General features: G+C 39.8%; 1 protein-coding gene across 1 annotated transcript; it reads left to right on the top strand.

Annotated features, from left to right (window-relative positions):
* The first annotated feature begins 5942 nt into the window (after nucleotides 1–5942).
* On the top strand, nucleotides 5943–22148 carry IGFBP3 (insulin like growth factor binding protein 3). The gene is made up of 4 exons (XM_034761299.1): nucleotides 5943–6993; nucleotides 10923–11149; nucleotides 12492–12611; nucleotides 21416–22148. Exons 1-4 carry the CDS (start codon nucleotides 6615–6617, stop codon nucleotides 21539–21541), a joined length of 852 nt encoding a protein of 283 aa, XP_034617190.1. The 5' UTR covers nucleotides 5943–6614; the 3' UTR covers nucleotides 21542–22148.
* Nucleotides 22149–22156: the final 8 nt, after the last annotated feature.

Raw genomic sequence — 22156 nt, 5'->3', positions numbered from 1 at the left:
CAGAATGTTCTAAAAGTAAATGTGTCCAAGGACAGTCAGCTGCATTTCTGGAGAGTGTCAGTGCTCCTTACTTCCGTTGTATTAACTGGAATGTCTTTCTTTTTTTTGGCAATCTGGAGTCAACTGTCTTTCTACCTCCCCTCCCTTTGAGATATAAAAGCAGAATCTGATCCTTTCTCCTGCTATTCATGAACAGAAGTTCATGTGTGTCAGTAAACGTAGCTCTGAGCACATCTATGCACTCTCATGGAAGCCACAGCAGCATTTCTCCTGTTGTTATTTCTTTTGACACTTGCATCTCTGAATATTACACAATAGCCAGATTGCTGGTGGTGGGATGGATATGGGAGATTTCTAGCCAAAAAGCAATCTTTGCTGCTTCTACTGAAAAGTCTTGAGAGTTAGCTCCCCCCCCCCCCAATCTCTTTTAGTTCTGTTCAGTAAAACTTTATGGACATGAAAAACTATACAAATATTGTGAAGGCATAAAGGAGACAGCCTCCTTCAAGTGTCTGAGGTAGGCACAATCTACTCAGGAATGTGGAGGTTGAACAGTGTTACTACTTCAGTTTTTTGACTAGGAATATCTATGAGCCAGCCTCCCTTTTTTGATTGCAGTAACTGGAAGGATCACTTAGTAAACAGAAGTGTTGGAAAGATCACCCTGCAATACTGCCGAAGCATGTTTCCTTCATATCAGCCTTTGTTGCCAAAGTAGGGCCAAATTCTATAAACCAATGCCTGTGAATAAAGTTACACTTCAATGGATTACTCACATGAAAAACTTTATTCATATCTGTAGATGTTTGCAGATCACACCCTTTGTCTAGATAAGCATTCTTCACAAACACACATCCTGCCTTTGTTATTTCCCCCATCCCCCATTCTTCTAACTTTTTTGTCTATTTACAAGCATGACCCTCATTTGTTGCGTTATGCTGAATTTACATTATATGGTCTCCAGAGCAGGGACATTTTTTACTTGCATTTGTGAGACGTCTGGCATATTTCTGAGTCTTCACCAAAGTATCAGAGGGGTAAGCTGAGCTGTCAGGTGGTGGGAGCTCTCTATCTCTGATCCTCTACCAATTTTAAAGGTAATTGCCAGTAAACCTAAATTTGCTACAGACAGACAGAGAAATGTCATTGAATTGAGTTTTAGGCCTCACTTCTGTCAGCCAGGTATCTACAAAGAATCATGTAAATTAAAACTAAAGACACTTTGGCCAAAATTTTCAAAAGTGCCCATTAATTTTGCGTACCCAACTTGAAATTTCTAATGCCTGATTTTCTGAGATTCAGAGTACCTACAGCTCCCATTGACTTCATTTGAAGTAGTGGGCACTCACTGTTTTTTGAAAAATAAGACCCTACAAGTGCAAGCCTTGGCCTCCATTGAAGTCAATGGTGAAACTCCCATTAACCTCAATGCGGGCCCAGATTTCACCCCAGGTCTCTAAAGTTTGGGAACCCAAAACCAGAAGCACCCTGAGAGTTAACATTTTTGAATATTTGGGTCTTTGTGCTCAGCTCAAGAATGACTAGATTTTAATACAATAAATGTTACAGGAGGGTCGATTTCAATGAAGAAGAGTTGCTGTATAGATCTGGAAAAGAGTAATTGCAAAGTTTTATGTGATTTAAAATGGTTTTATGCATGCACAATAACATTTTTTTAAATTAAATTTTATGTGGCATAATTAGTTGCAGTACACTGGAACTGCACAAAAAACTGTGATCTAGATTGTCATTAGCCCTATTGTGACTGTACAGTAGAATGAGAAGGAGTAACAGATGCCTCCTTGTGCAGCCACATGAGAGCTACCGAGATCAAGGCTTCAATTTCCATGCAGAATGCAGTCCTGGCACCACTTCAACCAGCAAGTAAGTTGGTGGGGAAGAGATGAAATGAGTGGGTTCACCCAGGACGCCCGTTAGCAGAAGTGGCTGGGTGCAAGAGATGAAATAAGATGCATCTTTTTTAGGGCTGAAATAAGATGCATCTTTTTTAGGGCTGCAATAGAGTACTTAGCCCTCCCAGAGCATGCAGGTGGGAAGTACAGGAGGAAATGAGACTCTCTCAGGCACAGTTCCTGTCTGATGCTCCTCCTGATGGGTGGAGCAGCTGTGCACCCCCATCTTCCTGATTAACGGCTGCGTCTAAATGCTCACTGTAGGTCTCTGTAACTGTGAAGTACTATACTATAGCTTGTGTTGTTTTCCCTCATTCCCTCTCTTCCCCCTTTTTTCTTTCTGTCTTTGAAAATAAAAACAATCAAAGGAAATTAAATGCGAAAGTTATATTCATGCAATAAGGTTACAAATTTAAACAAAGGAAAGGGAATGGCAATTTAATAGTTCAGGATTTTATAAAGTTTTATAAACATGGCCCTACCAAATTCATGGTCCATTTTCATAAATGTCACAGTCATAACTAGAGCCCTCCCAAATTCACAGCCGTGAAAAATGCATCACGGACCGTGAATTCTGGTCTCCCCTGTGAAATCTGTTTTTTGTGTGTAGTTTTATCCTACAGCAGTGTTTCTCAAACAGGGGTGCCAACCCAAAAGGGGGTTGCAAGGCTATTGTAAGGGGATCACGGTATTGTCATCCAGCTCTCCCGCTGCCCAGCTCTGAATGCAGTGCGCTGCCAGCAGCAGCACAGAAGTAAAGATGGCAACACCATACCACGCCACCCTTACTTCTGCATTGCTGCCGGTGGTGGTGCTGCCCGCCAGCTGCTGCTCTCCAGCCGCCCAGCTCTGAAGGCAGCACAGAAGTAATGATGGCAATACCGCAACCCCTCTACAATAGCCTTGAGACCCCTTTTTGGGTCAAGATCCCATTTAAGAAATGCTGCTATTGGATAAAAGTACACAAAAGACCAGATTTCATGGAGGGGACCAGATTTCACAATCCGTGATGAGTTTTTCATGGCTGTGAATTTGTTAGGACCCTATTTATTAACCTTGCTGCATTGCATGTTTTGACTTTGGCCTTGTCCATACACCAATATTGCACCAATTTAATTAAGAACTGATCTACACTTAAAAGTTTTATCAGTATGATTATGTCAACTAGGGGAGGAATTTTTTTGTCGACATCGTTATACCATTAAAAGCCCCAGTGTAGACATAGTTATACCAGTATATAGGTGCCTTATACCAGTATAGCTTATTTTGGTCCCAAACTGGAATAAGCTATACTGGTACAAACACATTTATACCAGTGTAACTATGTCCTCTCGTGGGGTTATACTTTCTAGTTCAGATAAGCTTTAATTTGGTTTAGAAACTGAATTAGCTAAATTGGTGCAACTTTCTTGTGCAGACTCTCTTAGATTGATTTAAGAGGGCCTAGTTTCTAAATCAATTTAGCTAAATCAGTGTGTTGGCAAGACTTCTGACTTTAATGGAAGCTAAATTGGTGGCCTTGATGTGTACAGGTGGTATTATTGATTGCTGGTTACAGCCAAATTCTGTGCTGATTCTAATCCAAACAATCCCATTTGTTGCAATGGAATTGCACTGGGTGTATATCAGTGTAGAATGATGCCCATAAATGGTTAGTTTAATATATGTTAGGCCAAATTCAGCCCTGGTGTAAGTGGGTACAACTACATATCCTTGGATCTATACTCACAATAGAACTAAATCTGACCTGTGGGTGAGTTCTTTAGTAATGGAATCTTAATTTTTGCATTTCCTAATTTTTGTTCAAATGTAGAACCTTCAAGTTGCCTAGGTTTTATTATTCAATTGGCATATAAGCTAATTTCACCAAAGGTAGTTTTTAAAAAAAATTCTTAAAATACTTTTATTTGGTGGCATTGCAAATATTTCCTAGTAAAAAGTGAAATAAATAATATCAGCGTACACAAGGATTGCAAATCATTGTAATTGAGGGGTGAGGGTGGACTGACAGTGGGGATTACGTTGCTGGTTGATGGAAATGTTCATGAAGCAATATAAAGAACAAGTTACTTCCAGACACAATGGTGTATACTTTGAGAACAATTTATATGTGTTTTTGTGGTAAGGGAAGGGAATTGCTATTTTTGTATTATGTATTTTTTTTTTTGCTCAGTGTCTCCTTTACCTTTTTGCTTCAGTTTTGAAATCAGTAAACTATAAAAGTTGTTTGTGGCTGAAAATGATGCTTTTAAACATATTTGATCTACTGTGCTACCCTGCAGTGCTATTGCTGGGATGGAAAAGAGGAAGGTCTAATCCTTCTTTTGGACCTAATCTTTGAGCAATGTTGTGAGTCCTCCTGATACTAACCCTAAAATGATCCCAAAGCTTTTCAGACTTTGCCATCTATAAGACTGTAGGGGTGAGGGAAGGGAACAGAAAGCTTTCCTGAGATAGTCTCTAAACAAAATGCATTCAGTTTAGAACAAGTTCATCAATCCCCTCTTTGTAAATGGGCTCAATCAAATTTAGTCAGTCCTTGACTCAATCCTGGGCAACCGGCGACCTCTATTGGTGAATTTATAAAATGAGCCGGAGGACAAAGAAGTCTGCAAGTCATCGTGCATTATGGGGAGATTAAATGAGGCAGACCAATCTCTCCGTACACTTTAAATTCATTTTCAAATTTAAAATCTTGAATAAAGATCTCTTACGCATATTCTTTAGGATACAAAATCAGACCTAGTTTAAAGTTGTTAAAAGGGCCACCTAGGACTGTAGCAGAAAAGTATGGGCGCCGAATAAAGAACAGGGAAGAGTAACTAGAAAGTTGACCTTAATGCTGAAAGCATTTTATTTTAAATGTGCAGTGTTCTGAATACACAATCTATGTAGGGTGGCAATAAAGTGGGTAATAAAGTAAACCCTTTACTCTTTTGTCTGGATTTAGACAAACGGATTGACAAGAATCACTGAGAGGGGAATCTCAGTGCCAAGAAATGGTTTGGAAACAGATTAGTATTCTGGTTCATTTCGTTTCCATGACAGGAAACAGTATTGCTAGACAGTATTTGGAAGCGCGATTAATTTTCACTCAAGAGGAAAACTGTTTACGAGTGAAAGGTCATACATATGTACATAAACAAATTAGGGTCTAAGTATCGATAGTATGTAACATATTTATATACAATATATAGAAACATTGCCTATGCTACTTTAAAAGTTTTCCTGATTAAGGTTATAATCAAACACAGTGGGAGGTTTAAAAAAACCCAAGCAGAACAGAAATTGCAATTGCACTTTTAAAAGACAGTTTAAATTCAATGTGCAAAATCCAGTTTTGAATTTCAGAATTGGAAAAGGAAGTAGTTATGTAAACTGTTTTGTCTTGGCAAAGGAGGTAAAGTCTTAAGAGTTCAGAGAGCACTTTTTAAAAGATACTTAGGAGGAACATTCATACATCAGCTTCACCGAAAGTACCGTGTTCCAGTGCCAGAGAGAGAGAGAGAGAGAGAGAGAGAGAGAGAGAGAGAAATATATATTCCAATTTTGCCAAGAAGTTGCAACTGTCATGTGAGATGGAAGCTAGTCCAAGGTATGTCCTAAACCTGACTGTGTGTGATAACAGGCACGCCTCCCAGGTTGTCTTGGGCTATCAATCAGCTCCAATGTGGACAGGATTGTAGACAGGAATCCAAAAAGGGCACTTTCATTTAGCTTTGCTCGTGTCTCCTCTCAGAGTGCCAAGGGGAGTGGGGGAAGGAGAACACTTTTCTTTGAAACACAACGCATACGATGTAGCCTCTCTCTCTGCCCAAAGTCAGTCCCAACGCATCTCCTCAAAGAGGGTTTCTCAGAAGGGCACTTAAACTCAACTCACAACGATGGGGTCCCCCCCGCCTTACAGTACTTTCTGAACCGAAATCTGGATTTCGATAGTCACTCCCCTTCTCCTGGAGTGCCAGAGTTGTTCATTATTCATAGTCCGGGGCGTGTCCTAAGCAGGAGTTGTATATAGGCAAGAAGTTCAGCTGAATGAGAGAACAGATGGGAGCCCAGAGTTACAGAGAGTAGAAGCCAATAGCGGGCAACAAAGAGAATAAAAAGAAGGGAACTTTGCTCTCTTAATTTATTTTTTCTCCTTCATTTCCCCTCTGCTCTCCTTTCTTTCCGTGATCATTTTGGGACCACGTTTCCTCCCAGCCAGACCATTTTGCTCGGTTTGGGTATTTTTTTGTTGTTGATTTTTTTTTAATTTATTTTATTTTCAAATTTGTGTCTGCGGCAAGAAATCAGTGTGAAAGCCAAGTGATCTGGGAGCTATTGGAGGGGAGGAAGCGACAAGCCGTCTTGGGCGCTAGCTGCTCTTCCTACTGCAGGGGCGGGGGGGCTGTGAGGGGCTGGCGGGTCCCAGCTGCAGACAGGGGGTGACTGTAGCTTTAGCCTCCTGGGCTCGCCTCCTCTGTTAGGGGGGCGAGCGGTTGGGGCTTGAGCCTTCTGCTCTGAACCTCCGTGGCAGGGGTCTGTCCTGGTCTCCCCTCTCCTGTGTTGGGGGGCGAGTGCCTGTGACTCCCCCCTCCTGTGGCGGGGGGCGGCTCTGCCCCGGGCTAGGTGCGCGTGTGGCTGCGGCTCTGTCCCTCTCCTGCTCTCTCTGCTACTGCTCCTCGTCCCCTCTCCAGCCCCCCCCCTGCGCTTGTTGCTATGGTGTCGCGGCTCTGCGTGCTGTGGGCAGTGGCAGCGCTGGCGCTGCTGAGCCGGCGGGCGGTGGCGGTGGGGCCGGTGGTGCGGTGCGAGCCCTGCGACTCGCGGGCGCTGGAGCAGTGCAAGCCGCTGGCGCCCGAGTGCTCCGAGCTGGTGCGGGAGCCGGGCTGCGGCTGCTGCTTGACCTGCGCCCTGCAGGAGGGGCGCCCGTGCGGGGTCTACAGCGAGCGCTGCGGGGCCGGGCTCAGCTGCCAGCCGCGCCGAGGAGAGCTCAGACCCCTGCAGGCGCTGCTGGAGGGCAGGGGGCTTTGCACCAACGTGACCACGGGCAGCAAGCTGAGGACCTTCCTGCTGCAAGGAGTAGGACCACATGTTCCAGGTAAGGAGACCAGGCTCCAGCCGTTCACTCTGTGTGTGTGTGTGTGTGTGTGTTGTTTAATGCCAAAAAAAAAAATGCCCCTCCAAAAAAAGTTTGATGCAAATCAATCTATCAATCAGTTGCCTTTATGAAAAAAAAAAATAGTTTGCACACACCAAAAACAAAACAAAAACAAAACAAAAAACCACTCCCTTACTGCAAAAATGTTTCTGTTAAGCGCCACCCAAGTATTGCAGCCAACTCCTAGCGGATGGATTCTTAAACAAAACTCCAGCCTTAGTGCACTGTTAAGACTGACGTGGTAATTCCTGCTCTTCAAAATAAGTGGTTGTATTTTCTGATCTCGTGGTCAAATCTAGGGCTGTGTGTCAAGTTTAGGATCATTTGGATGAGGGATAGGAAAAGAAAAGTTCTTTAATCTCCGCTGTTGCAAAATCCTTCCTTGCAACAGAGGTGAGGATGCTTTTTAAAAAATATATGAGGGAGTCGTTCCCCCTTTGAACTGGGTGACTGAGGAGGCAGGTCTGCCAGGCTGAGATATTAAAAATGAGTGAATTGCTTATAAAATTCATAGAAAGAGGAAAGGAGTACATAGACAATGGGACAAATATTTTCCCAGGTTGGAAAGTTATTGACTATTTTAAAAAAAGCATCAGAGGCTGGTAGTTTTAAAAGAGGTGAATATTATGGGTACACTTTTGCAAATAAACGATTGGTAAAAACTAACCTTTCCAGTACTCTCTTGTAAGTAAAACCATTTAGAGTGTGTTTCTTTAAGAGGGAGGGAAGGTTGGAATAATTTTTGTAAGCATGCACATTTTACAATGTTTAGAAACAAGAAAAGTTGGGGTTCAGATCAGGAAAGCACAATCAATATTTGCACAAATTTCAGTAGAGAGTTTATTAACCAATATCGAGGATGTAACATCTACTTCATAAGACAGCACGTTAAAAGGTTTGGCACGGTTGTTTTTAAAGCAGCGTGGAGTTTTTCTTTTGGGTTGCAGGCACTCTTTGGCTGGCCTCTCCTTAGCTGTGTGAGAGGAAGTGGCCGCCAGTGCTGCAGGAGCACAAAATACCTTATTATTTTTGTGCTGCTCACAAGCAGTGACAACTTGAAAGAGGGAGAGTTCAGAACATGCCGAGTGAAGTTTTAAACCTCATTGAAACGTATGGCAACATCCTTCATCATAAGAGCTTGATGCTGTTAACTCTAGTTTAAAAGGAATCCTGGATGAGGGGGTTTTCCATACAAATGGGTGCAAATTGGCAACGCTAATTATCAGTTATCATTATTGTTTTGTAACTGTATATATAATGAGGAAGGGAAGGGGTAGATTTTTCTGGACTCTCACTTCTGTTCCGGGTCTCTTACTAACTTCAGCCCTAAATAGTTAAAATACTAAAGCTCTACTCTTGCACTCCTTATTCAGACATAAATCCTGTTGAAGTCAGTGGGAACTTTGCCCCTGTGTATAAAGTGAAAAGTAGGCCCCTTCCTGGGAATACAAGTTGAGTGCTTAGTTTTCAAGAGGGAAGAAATCTGCTGAACCAATGCCATGCATAGTGCCTGCCTCTTTAAGGGACTACTAGAGTTTCAATCCTAAATCCAAGTTTCCAGTACAGATTCTAGCATACAACAAACTCTCAGAATAGGATCAAATCTGTTCCCACATATACAGATAGGTAGAATACCATGTAAAATTGTTTTTGTCCTTTTTAAGTTACAGCAAGTGCTAAAAAAAGTTTTATATAGATTTATATTTTAAAATGTCATTTTAATGCCAGATTTAGAAGGCCACTAACTTCTAGTGCATGTTATATCTTTCTGGCATGAATACAGCTCTCATTTTAAGGGACTATTATAATATTATTAATAAAAGAAAAAAGCAACTCTCCCTGTGCTTTTTTCATGATGATTTTGAATGTGTTAGGAATGGGTATGTAACTAACATGACAACAGCTCTATAGAATAAACTGATGCAATACAGTATGTCTTGACATTATAAAAAAATTGTAGTCATAGCTCTTAAATCTGATTTGAGAACTGCTTGAGAACAGATTGCAATGATTAATTATATAAACTATGAAGTAGCCATTGTAATCTGTTGGTTATATAATGCTTGTTAAAATACTTTCTAAATCTATATGTACATGGAACTGGAATGGCTGCAAAATGCTATTGGGCAAATAATTTAGATTTAGGAGATCTAGATTATTATGTTCTATTGTATCAATGCTTCCAAACATTGAGAATGAGAAAAAAAAATACTACTTAAAAAAAAACGAAATTAAACCACAAAAAATATGTTCAAATACCGCTGAGAGTCTGAGTTAAACCCACAAAAGCCAGGAAATTCAGAGTTAAGACTTAAACTTCCTTAATCCATTTGCGCTGGGAGTTGGATTTTCCTGGTCAATTATGTCTACTGCCAGCAGTGGCTACACCAAAACCACTGGCACAAGATGTTAACTCTGATCCCTCCTCCTCCTCCCTGTGCCTATGTATTGCAGGAGCCTTAGTGCCATATGTGCTAAAATTGTTGGACTCAGTGGGATGTGTTAGGAAGGCTTTCAGTCTTAATGCTGAATTTCTTGGCTTTGGTGCTTATTAGTAAGCCTTTTAGCACTATTTTAATATAGAATTTATGCTTTAACTTTAGTATAGCATTGAAGCAACGGTATTAAAAGTAATCTGTGCCCTGAACATCAGTTATCATTTTACATTTCCAATGTGATTTCCTTTCCTTTTTTAAAAAAGTTCTGATGGCCTGCAGCCAGAGGGCTGAAATGCAGCAAGCAGTCTGACTTAACTGATAAAGAGATATAAACTTTAAAAATATCTTAGAGGAAATGCAGGCATCTGCATTTACACTGGAAGAGTTCCATATAGTATAGTATAGTATAGTATAGTATAGTATAGTATAGTATAGACACATAATCTTAAGTATATGGAAACATTGTGCCTGCACAATATTCTGGGGCACTTTCTTTTCTTTTACTTCTATGGAAAGTAGATAGAGATAGAAAATATTTTTAAACTCTTCTGACTCCGAGTGAAAAGCAAATAAGCAGGATGTCTGTTTTTTGATACTGTGGAAGAGTGGATGGCAATGTTGTGTTCATAATCTGAAATGTGTTTCATATAAAAATAGAATCAAATTGGAAAATTCTCTATCAACTAAGTAAAATTTAACTTACCAGATTTTTGCAGTATGTGGGAGAAAATTAAGGACCATAAAAATCAACATGGTAGTATTACTTCTATTTAGTAATACCTCTTTGTTAATTCCCTTCCTGGAGAAGATATAAAGAAGAGACATTACCTTACAGAATACTAACCATTATAAGACATTACAGGAATTCATTATTGTTACTAAGTGATAATAAAATCAGTTCTAGGACAGAAATAAATTATTTGAATTTTTTGCATGTCTTTTATTAGTAAAGTTGATAACAGATTTCTGGTTCAGATCCAAACTCTGGAAATGATGAAGTCCCAGTGCAAATCTGCCCCCTTCTGGTGAGAAAAAACTTCAAATTAAGGGAAGCAATTGGCTGTATATTCAGTTTAAATAGCAGTGATTCAAAAAATCAAATTGATGTAAAGTATAAATGAAATTTTTCATACAATTAAGCAGAAAAGAAAGATGTATAATTAGTAGCAACCAGTAGTGACAGTGGAATGACAGAGTTTAAAAGAATTACTAAGAGTTTACGAGATATTTCAATCATGAGAACATTAGAATTCTTTCTGTTCAGGAAATACAGACATTGCTGCTCAGAGAACACTATGACATTGAAGGCTTTCTGTGTTTTTTAATAAAAAAGAAAAGAAAAAAATAGAAACTTTTAAAATAAGTTATTGTGTTCCTAGGCTTAACTGAATAATTAACTTTGTTTCTTTGTTGAATTTATTTTGTTTGAAGGAAATTCCAGTGATTCAGAAGAAGACCAGAATGCCAGTAGCATAGAGAATCAGGCCATCCCTAACTCTCCCAGGGTGTCAGATTCCAAATCACATCCACATCACACCAAAATAGATATCATCAGGAAAGAACAAGCCAAAAATACACAGCGGTACAAAGTGGAATATGATTCACAAAGTACAGATACACTGAATTTCTCTTCTGAATCCAAACAAGAGACTGAATATGTAAGTATTTTTATAAGTAGAAAAGATGAATACATTCTCATGCTTTTTTTTTTTTTTCTTTTTTGGCATGCTGTATTTGACAAGATAAATAGAAAACCAGATGGTGGTAATTGTTGTAGCCATTTAAGGAGTTCTGACTGTGTGACCAGTAAAACTATTGGAGATGCAAATACAGAGGGTCAGCAGGCCAGACAGATTACATTTGGAAAACACAGAGGCCTAGTGTTTGTTTTTAATCTGATTATCAATAATAAACCTTGGACAGTAAAATGCTTAATCTCACCTGTAGTTATCACACATGGGTGTGAACAGATTCAGACTAGGTCTAATAGCAGCTTGATTAGATTTGATTACCCATTGGCAAGAAAGAAAGGGTAATGCAAAAAAGAAAAAGGCCTTACATTCAATCCAAAGGTCTGAGTTTGTGCTCCAGGAAGCAAAGTATGGAAAGTGCTCTAGCATGGGACTGAATACCAGCTTTTGACTGATTATCAAATGTGCCTAGTGCACACAAATCTGTATCTAGATCTGTAGCGATTGCTCTGTCTGCTGAAAATGTCAGCAGGTAATGACCATAGGGATAAGAGCTGCCACTGTTTCTTATTCCTTATTTACAGTATATGGGCAAGATTTGCAGGGCAGCCTGGGTATAGGGAATGTGAGCAGGTAAAACTATAATTTGTGTATTGCTCTTGACAGACAATCTGGTTATCTTCATATCAGTGCCAACAGGCATACAAAATGTTGCTTGGGTATACTTTGGCACTTCATCAAAATATTCATGGGTGATCCAGACGTGTCTTTCTTCTGCAAAAAGAAGGCTTCAAAACCTATAAAAAGTAGTGAGTTCCAAGTAGAGAGTATATGGCAACTAAGATAAATTAGCAATGTTGATTTTCCTGCATGTTCAATGTATTACTGAAGTCAGAGAAGTCAGACATTCCAGTTAAAGCACATCAGTGTCTGAGGGGTTCAGAATGTCCTTCTTCCAAAAAATAAATCTGTGTATAGCAGAATTATCATTTTAGGTAGCTGTGAGGGCTGTTGATAGATTATGGGCCACTGGTCCAGAACTAGGGCTTCTAGGGTATGGCTACACAGCAGCTGGGACCAAGCTTGTTAGTAGTCAGACTTGTGCTTGCAGGATTCAAGCTAGCATGCTAAAAATTGAAGTATGGATCTTTCTATTCATTTCTGGTCAGATCCATCACCCTATTTTTATGGAGGTTTTTTGCTGCTTAGTGCTTTTAATGTCTACAGATTTACTATTTTTAAGAATATAGGAGACAGGGTTTGAGTGAGAGGATTTCATTTGTGCTTTCTAAAACATGATCATTGACAGGGTCCCTGCCGTAGAGAAATGGAAGATACATTAAATCACCTAAAGATCCAGAATGTCTTGAGTCCAAGAGGATTCCATATTCCAAATTGTGACAAGAAGGGATTTTACAAGAAAAAGCAAGTGAGTAATATTTCTTGATCATTTCAGTAAGTGTATTTAGGCTTTTCCACATTGTCATCTGTTAATACGAAGTCAAATTTAACATTACTGGTAATGTTCATGTGCATTACATAGCACTTCACTGAAACATTGCTTTAACCCCAGTTTTAGGACCTGGTGGCATAGCACCAAGCCATGTCAGGTGTGGACAGTGTTTTTATTTGCTGTCGTTCCTGACAACAGATTAATCTGAGAAACTTCATACCCAATCACACATGGGTTGGCCAGAGCCCTGGATATCAGTGCCCATCAGTTTAAAAAAAGCATTACCTCTGTAATAACCCACTGTGCTAGCTGTTGGAGTCACCATATGACTGTAATAGATCAATGCTTTGAATTGTAAATAGCTGCTTAAGAGTTCCTAGAAGAACTGGATTAGGTCACATTACAAAAAGCAACTTGAGAAAGCCATATATCTGCCCTTTATACACCGCAGAGATCACTTCCAAAATCCATGTCGTGTTATAGTGAAAGTGATACACTCAGTATTTACTCTTCAGTAAGGATGGTCTCTCAACCACTTTGGTTTTCCATTTGCGTTTGGTTACGAGATCGTGACCTTTCTTGACAAATGCAGACACCACCACAGCTATTCATGTCTTTGTTATCTCCATATTGAACTACTGCAACATGCTCTTCTTAGGCTGCCCATGAAGGGCTCTCAAGAAACTTTGGCTAATGAAGAATAAATATCAGGGCCCTTGCATAGCATTTTTTCATGTCAGAACCCATAATTCAAATGTTTAGAAGATTGCAGTGGCTCTGAATTAGTTTCTTGGTGCAATTCAAGGTGTAGTTTTAAATTTACAGAGCTTTATATCAGGGGTTCTCAAGCTTTTTCATAGGCCTGATCATGTCTTTAAAGAGAATTTGTATTGTGGTGCACCTTCCCCCTCCCTTTGGTGATTACTCAGACCCACTTCTCCCTTCACATCTCTGAGGTAACCACAGCAGTGCTTACACGAGAAAATAATAGTACAAAAGCATTCCATGTATTTTTAGCTGTCTTCTACTGTTTTTTGTCAGTTGGAAATGAAAGTGAAGTGAGCAGCCGGCCCGACTTTGCTACCACTCATCCATGGACTTCACTTTAAGTCCTGCTGCTCTCTGTCGCTTGGATCATGGATTTCTTCAAGTATGTCTATTCTGCAAAAAAATAAAAAACCCCTGTGTGTTCTTAACTTGATTAGCTAATCTGCATTAGCTAACTTGAGTTCAAGTAGCAGTGAAGGCACAGCAACTCGGCTTTTAATTTGGGTTAGCAGCTCAAGTTCAACCCCAGGCTGCCTCATAGGCTTTAACTCAAGCTTCTAACCTGAGTTCAAAGCCAAGTTGCCGTGGCATCACTGCTGTTTTAACCCAGGTTAGCTAACATAAGTTAAGAACACACCTTTTTTCAACACAGGTGTACCCTTAGAGACAGCCCTTCCTCTTATGTAGCATCTCAACAACTGAGATCAGCAACCTCTGCAGATTTGATGATGGGCACTCACAGTGGGGGGCTCCTGGCTCTAGAATACACTTCTTGCACTGGTCTGACAGTGCCTATGTTTGTTGACCTTTAGGGCATGCTGCATAGCTCATCTATTCACTCTAGCTTTTCCTGAGCAGCTGGTGATTTTCTCAAGCAGGGCAAGTTTCTTTTTTTGGGTTGGAGGTCTCATTTAAGCTGGTGTGAATTCTTGTTCCATGATATTTTAACTTGATGTAAATTAACATAGGGCCATATGCAGGTGGCAGCCCTCAATCTGAATTCATTCCAAAATGCCATTGATTTCAATGAAAGTTATTCAGTGGACTAAGGACAACACTGACCCTCAGAGTGGGAACCAAGATTGTGTGTTTGTTCCTGTGACATAGAAGTGATTAGCTTATTTAAAGCAATAGATATTTTAACAGAGTTCCAAGAGATATGCTTTTTGTTACATACTATAGTCCTTGTGCTGCTTTAGCTATTAAAGAAGACCAAAAAATATGCTCTACTTTGCCCACTTGCAGAACTTGTCTGCAGTACTTTTGTCAACTTGCAGCTCAAATTGTGAGCTCTTTATGGAATAGAATTTCTTTCTTCAGTGTTACTTTGTGCTAGGTGCTTTCCTGGGTACTACCATACATAAATAAGATCCACAGGCACCAAAATGTTGAGGTGCATTTTTTAGCAATGGCAATTCTGCCATTGGGGAACCTGGGCAATTCCCCACTCCAAAAAATGATATTAAAATAAGTGTACCTTGATGTCAATTCTAGTCATCATTCAAAGCTATTCATTTAATAGAATAAGATGAAGATCCCATGTAAGGGGAGCTGCTTCTGCACTCTAAATTGTGTAGTGCATGTTCCACCAGAAGCTTTAAAACTGCATCTGCTGAATTTCAGAGACAGTTCGTGCACTACATTTAGTGGCCTGTCACGGTGGCATCTATGGCAAAGGATTGAGGGGTAGTTTCAGATGTGCCCAGTCCTGCCAGATGCCATGCCACGTGCCTGTATGTCCCACTGGCTTCAATAGGAATTGAGGGAAGCTCAGCATCTTGCAGCATCAAGCCCTCAATGAGCACAGGTGGAATCAACACGAGCAAATAGCTTATCTGAGTGCTGATCTAGTGCCAACACTTAGTACGGCTATCAAATGGTAATGCAGGCCTTAACTTTAGGGTAGGTGTCAAGGGTACAGTCTGCAGCTCACAAAAATGCAAAATAATATGTTTACAATATCTTTCTAAAATTAAATACAACAATAGAGATAAGAAATAAGTACCTACATAATAGATTGCACTTGCTGCCCTATGAAAAATGTAGTGATTGCCCTGCTTTTTGCAGCATAAATTTAGGTCTGATACTTTAGGAACTGAGAGAACGTATCTAATCTGAATAACATAAAGCTAGGTTATTGTATGAATTTCCTGCATTGCTACTATTAACATCATTTAGCATTTGTAACTCATTAGTATCCACATTATGACAGAAGAATTGAGTATATTATACTAGGAAATAGTAAATCATCCCTAAATAATAGTATTTTCACTGTCCTATAAGGCAGGCATTTTTAATGATGGAAATATTGGCTTTCTTCTGGTACCTCTAAAGTAGCTGGATATGCAGCTCAGTGCACTATGGTGGCACACTACCTCCAAAGAGAAGGTTAGCAAGGTGTTTGCATATTTTGTAAAAGTAGTTCATTCTTTACCAAAGCAGGTTAGCCATCATATCGGAAGCTGTGTGGTGTAATGGTTAGAACAATGAGTTGGAATCAAAACTCCTCCAGTGTTTCTTTTTGGCTCTGCCACTGATATGGACCTTGATCCTGCAAGCTGCTCCACACAGGCAAACACGCTCATGCCTAAACCGATTCCCATTGAATTCATGGACATAAGCATTTGCTCATACAGAGCAAATTGCATGATTAGGGCCTTTTTGCATCAGCTTAATGTCATATTAGTACCCACCTCATAAGGTGCCTTGAGAATCAAATAAAATGTTAATAATGCTCTTAAGAAAATAAAAGCACTTTGTGAGTGCAAATTGTATGTTTGTAGATAGATATAGATACAGATACAGTCCAATAGTACAGTGTATTTCAGCATAGTGCCAGGCTATGCAGTGCAGGGCAGAACTAACACAAAGAAACAATATGATTATAAATAGGGCCCTACCAATCCCCCATGAAATCTGGTCTTTTGTGTACTTTTACCCTATACTATACTCTTTTATACTATAGCAGGGGTAGGCAACCTATGGCACGCATGCCGAAGGCGGCACGCAAGCTGATTTTCAGTGGCACTCACACTGCCCGGGTCCTGGCCACCAGTCTGGGGGGCTCTGCATTTTAATTTAATTTTAAATGAAGCTTCTTGAACATTTTAAAAATCTTATTTACTTTACATACAACAATAGTTTAGTTATATATTATAGACTTATAGAAAGCGACCTTCTAAAAATGTTGAAATGTATGACTGGCACGTGAAACCTTAAATTAGAGTGAATAAATGAAGACTCGGCACACCACTTCTGAAAGGTTGCCAACCCCTGTACTATAGGGTAAAAGTATATACTAGTACACAGTGTTTCTCCAACGCAAAAGGGGGTCTCAAGCCTATTGTAAAGGGGTTGCAGTATTGCCACCCTTACTTCTGCGCTGTTGCTGGTGGCAGCACTGCCTTCAGAGCTGGGTGGCCAGAGAGCAGCAGCTGCTGGCCAGGAATCCAGCTCTGAAGGCTACACTGCTCCTGGTGGCGATGCTGCTTTCAAAGCTTGGCACCTGACCAGCACCCGCCGTGCTCCAGCTATCCAGTTATGAAGGCAGAGCAGAAGTAAGGGTGGCAATACCATGAAAACACCCCCCCCTCCCCCCAACAGCTTTGCCCCCTTTTGGATTGGGAACCCCAGTTTGAGAAACACTGACTTAAGGGCTTTACATATTTATATTTTGCCATTTTTCAATAAATATTCATGCTTTGTTACAACTCTGTGAAATTTAAGATTTAAATATCTGAAATAGTGAAATTCAAGATTTTTAAAATGCTATGACCATGAAATTTATTAAAATGGACCATGAATTTGGTAGGGCCCTAGTTATGAAGGACCAGCATTTGTCTACAGATAAGTGATAGATTTGGGATAAATCTAGTGAAGTATCATGATCATCTAGAAGAGCCATATAAAGTTTTTCATAAGAAAGCTTTCCTCTTCGTGTTCACATGAACCACCTCTTTTCCTCACTGACTGGCTCTTCAGGAACATGTTGAATGCAGTTGTTCTTCATGATTTGATTTGTGGTTATCTAGTCATTGACTTTCCAGACACCCTCGGGGGTAGTTTTAATGAGTGAGAGGTTTGCTGTAAAGGAATTTTATCTATCCAGATACATCATGTAAAGCAATTTAAAGTATTTATATTTGGGTTTTTTTATATTTAATTATTATTAAATCAGGAGCACGGGGAAATTATCAGATAAATGTGGTTGCCAATATGAACTTATCATCTTGCCAAGTCATGTGATGTACAACATGAAATCAAATAGGAGAGTCAGTGGTACTGGAAGCTACCTGAACAGTTCTGAAAGGAATTCTGCCCTCCACTCTCTGTCCATTTAAATGAATATTTGTGATTTACTTTACTTTTCTTGCCCGATGCTTCTTGGTAAACATCGGTTTAAAGGTAAAACTGGAAGGCTGGCTTCGTGGTTGTTCTAGAGTAGAGGGATCAGAGTTTGAGTCCCTAATTTAATTTTTGCTCCTAGATCCTCAGAACCTGGAAACATGATAAAGAGTCATTGTCATCATGTCACCTGGAAGTGAGGAGTGACACTGATTGGCTCTAAAGAAATCTGTGTTCAGTCCTTAAGTAAATCGTGTAAAAGAGAGGAAGTGATAAAGAGGAATTTGGAGGGACTCCTCCAGAGCATAATAAGACCCCTTTGTTTATTATATACCACACCAGATCTATTAGACATTGATCCCTATTTACTCATGCCTAAGTCCCTTCTGCACTCCTCTGGAGGGGACGGAGCAGGGGGCAATAGGGCTGGCATCTGGCCCCTCTGTCAGGAAATCCTCAGCTGCCCCATTTAGGGCATCATTCCAGCTGTTTTGCACTTCTGAGGCAGCACAAAGCAGCTGGAGCTGAGCCCAAGAATCTGGCCCCACTGGTATACACAACACAGAATAAGAGATGTCTTTTTGATATGCACTGTCTATCATTTCAGTTGATGTCAGGGCAAGAGAATGCAAAATATGGGATTTTAGAATAAAAATATCCCTTTTGGGCCAGATAAAACTATTATGAGAGATATGTTTGACCCTTGCCCCAGTGCTGGGCAGTCAGTGCAAATCCTTATTTTGAACTTGAGAGATCTGAAAAACATTTCTGTGTTGCTTTGGAGACAAAGCATTATTTTTGCTGCTTATCTCTGAGGCACACAGCAGATCTGAGAGTTTTGCCCAAAACAAGCTAATTAGAAGAAATGAAAGGTGGCTTCTAGCTGTATTTAATTCTGAAAGTCAGTGATGAGATTGTAGAAAATAAAATGACATTAAAAATGAGACCAACTTTTTAAACTGATAATTTGGTTTTCATGTATGTCTTTGACAGTAATCAAAGTCAGTTCCTTTGAACCATTGAGATTTGTGCAGCACACTTCATACAGTACCTCTAAAAACAAGGAGGATATGTTACAGTTATTAGCAGAGGTACAATCTAGTGGACTGAATACCAGGCTGGGAGTTAGGAAATCCTCACTCTAATTCTGGGCTCAGACACTGACTTTGTGTCCTTTGGAAAATCACTTAAGAATTTCTGCCTTAGTTTCCCGATCTATGAACTTGTTATAATAAAAGAGGTGTGGACTGTGGATTAAATTATTTTGACGCCAAAGAGTTTTAAGGATTAAACATTACCACTTCGGTTAGGTCCTGATCTAATGCCCATTAAAGTGAATGGAAAAATTCCCATTGACTCAATGGGCAGTGGATCAGACTATTAATGGGCTTGTTAAATAATGTAAAAGGATAAAATCCATGTTGGATTCATGTTTAAGGACAACTGACTGAATGGCTAACTTGTAATTCAAATAAAGATAATCAGATAATTAGGCAAATTACTAATGCAGCTCTTTTTGCGATTGGCCAGTGATGCTTTTCTCTCTCAGAAAATAAGCATTTGTTTACTTTGGACCTGATCTTGCAGACATTCTTCTGGCACAACTGCCATTTAAGTGACTAAGGTTGTTGCATGCAGTATGGCTGCAAAAGAAAGGTTCTGAAGAAGAGAAAGCTTTGTGTTATTTCAGCACGTGACATGATATTTGGTCTTCCTGCCCAAAGATATAACAAGACTATAGACTTAGATAATCATCTTCTGGCCTTTGGGATCAATGAATCTAAATGACTGCTTATTTTCAGTTAGAGTGAGTGCTCTTAGTTCATGTACCATAATAAACATGGTAAAAGCAAACATTCCTCAGGGAGAGGAGTCTGTACAGCACAATATGCAGCTTTCTGAACCGTGCAAGCCCTGAAAAGCTGTGGGTGATGTTCGCTTCATGGCAGGATGATGGACTCCAAAGAAAATTTTCCAATGACAGAAACCCCAAAGAGGTCTCTTCCCCCAAAAGTCCATAGTGAGGAGTTGTGGAGCTGGCTAGGGGTAGGGATAAAGGAGCAAATGAGCCCACCACGTTCCACAGTCTTCAACTAGCAGGGACTGTATGTGCTGCACTGTGCAGCCTTAGATGGGAAAATTAGTGGCTTCTGGCTCGTGGACCAATCAGCTATGTTATAAGGGTGAAATGGATTCCTATGCAGAGGCCTATGCACCATTTAAATCCTACTTAAACCTTGTTTTGAGGGCTTAATTGATGCCTGCATAGGTCTTCTACAGACTCTTTCAACACGGATAAATTTCATCCTCAATTATACAATACATGAGCTGGAAATGTACACAGCCCAGCCGCCTGCTATGGAGGATGAGTTCTCTTGTTCCCTCCAAAGAAGGTGGAGGTAGGCTTCTTTTTTTGTGTATTTTTATTTTTGGTGGCAGAGGGCAGGCAAGGTCTTAAGGCTACGTGGCTTCTCTGTTCTTGTCCCTAGGTGACATATCTGTTGTAGTTCTCATCTAGCAAGAGCCTGGTAAATTTGTGCCACAGACTCTTTAAAATTCGTCACCAACTAAATGGTGGTCATTGTAGCTCTGATGAACTTGTCTCTGCAATAGGTCATTCAGTGAGTCTACAACCATAAAATCCCACAAGTCCAGTTGACATAGATTATGACTTCATCCTGGGAAGGAGTTGACTGTAGAATGCTTAATATGACATTGCACGACTATTAGAGAGAGGTGCTTCCCCTTATAATAGAAGAAAACCTTCACAGTTACAGATGTACCTTTCAGCTGGACTGGGCCTAGCTGACGAATGTAATATGCAATATGTGATCAGGAACTATGTATGCTGCCTTAGATTCTCTTTGTAACTCTTGGGTGCTTGGTTTTCCATCTTTCCTGTACTAAATTATTATTTCTAGGGAAAGTTTTAGCTTTTATATAGATATATAAATAATTTATAGCAAAAGCATACACACACACTATGTATTACAATTTCAGGTTGGCTTGTATATATAACTAGTCCTGCTAGGCAAGTGCTTTCTCTAGAAATGATTTAGGTTATAGATTAATATGCAGGCAACCTTATTTATAGGAAATTATATATGTAAAGTTCTAATATACCTAGCAGTTGTTGAAGTGATAACTCTGTTGCAGGGTATTATATATCTGCTAATAAACGTCAGCTACAGTACTGAAATGCCTTTGTCAAGCAGATGCAAGCTGAGGTGTTATTGCTGCAAGTGCAGTCTCTGCCAAACATGTGCTCCCTTAGTATGACAAGAGTAATCTGTTGAGTTTTTTCCAAAATAAAGGACCTGATCCTACAACCTTTACAGTTGCAAGTAGTGTCATTGAAGTTGGTTTTGCTCAATAATGGACAACTGTGCTGTGTAATATCATGTGGAGTGGTTTATAAAGCTGCCTTTTTGTGCTTCTAAGAATAGTTTTATTGTAGGATTATTAGAACCCTAATAGTTGGCTGGCAGTAGAAATAAAATATCATTATAATAGTTTGTGCTGGTAATCGGAATTCCATTTACTCACAGCATGAGCAGTGTTGATTTGGCCATGTTATATTACTGAAGTTATCAGATTAGAATTAACTGGAACCCCTGCTGTACCCCAAAAAATGGTGCTAACTGAACCTTACATTCATTTTGTTTCAGTGCCGCCCATCCAAAGGCCGAAAGAGAGGCTATTGCTGGTGTGTGGATAAATATGGACAGCCACTTCCTGGATATGATGGGAAAGGAAAAGGAGATGTCCACTGCTACAACTTGGAAAGCAAATGAGGGGCTGGTGCCATCTCCTGTGGAATCTGTGTGTGGCAGTTCAACCCATCAGAGACCTTGGAGGGACTGGGGAAAAAGCATGGACTGCATTGGACTTGGAGTTACGAGTTCTGCCTCCTACTGATATTGGGGGATTCATTGACTCTATGGACTCTGCAGCTGCACCCTGTCACTGACACACTTCCCGCTTTCTATAGAACATAGGGAGCTCTGAATTCCCAAGTAAATCTGCACTATTTATCCCCAGAAAGAAAAAAAGGCACTTCAGAATGGATTCAGGGAGTCTCCACTGACTTTTTAAAATAACGGCCTGTGACCAATTTGATCCCGAAAGATACTGTATTTTATTTTAAAGAATTTATAGATTGTAAGCTTGTAAAAATATTAAAAAAAACCAAGGATTTAAAGTTTAAGCTTTTTCTATACAGGTCTGACGGGACACTTATCTTCACGGGTAAAATGTTTTATAAAAATCTCAAAGAACTTTTTAAAGAAACGTGTTTCTAAAATAAAGACATGGCTATTTTTTTCTGTAAAGTATATTATGAATATTCTGTTAGTCTGTATTTAATATAATTGTTTTTTAATAAACGTTATTTAAATGTAACATGTGAA

Source organism: Trachemys scripta, chromosome 2 (genome assembly GCF_013100865.1).
Source record: "Trachemys scripta elegans isolate TJP31775 chromosome 2, CAS_Tse_1.0, whole genome shotgun sequence".
Taxonomy (NCBI): domain Eukaryota; kingdom Metazoa; phylum Chordata; order Testudines; family Emydidae; genus Trachemys; species Trachemys scripta.
Note: the sequence above shows the minus strand (reverse complement) of the source record. Positions and strands in the feature narration are given on the sequence as shown.

Bases quoted from the DNA above. Each gene is read 5' to 3' on its own strand.
- IGFBP3 (XM_034761299.1), top strand. From the start codon at position 6,615: ATGGTGTCGCGGCTCTGCGTGCTGTGGGCAGTGGCAGCGCTGGCGCTG. The intron at 6,994-10,922 runs GTAAGGAGACCA...TTTTGTTTGAAG, and splicing joins AGTAGGACCACATGTTCCAG to GAAATTCCAGTGATTCAGAA. The intron at 11,150-12,491 runs GTAAGTATTTTT...GATCATTGACAG, and splicing joins CCAAACAAGAGACTGAATAT to GGTCCCTGCCGTAGAGAAAT.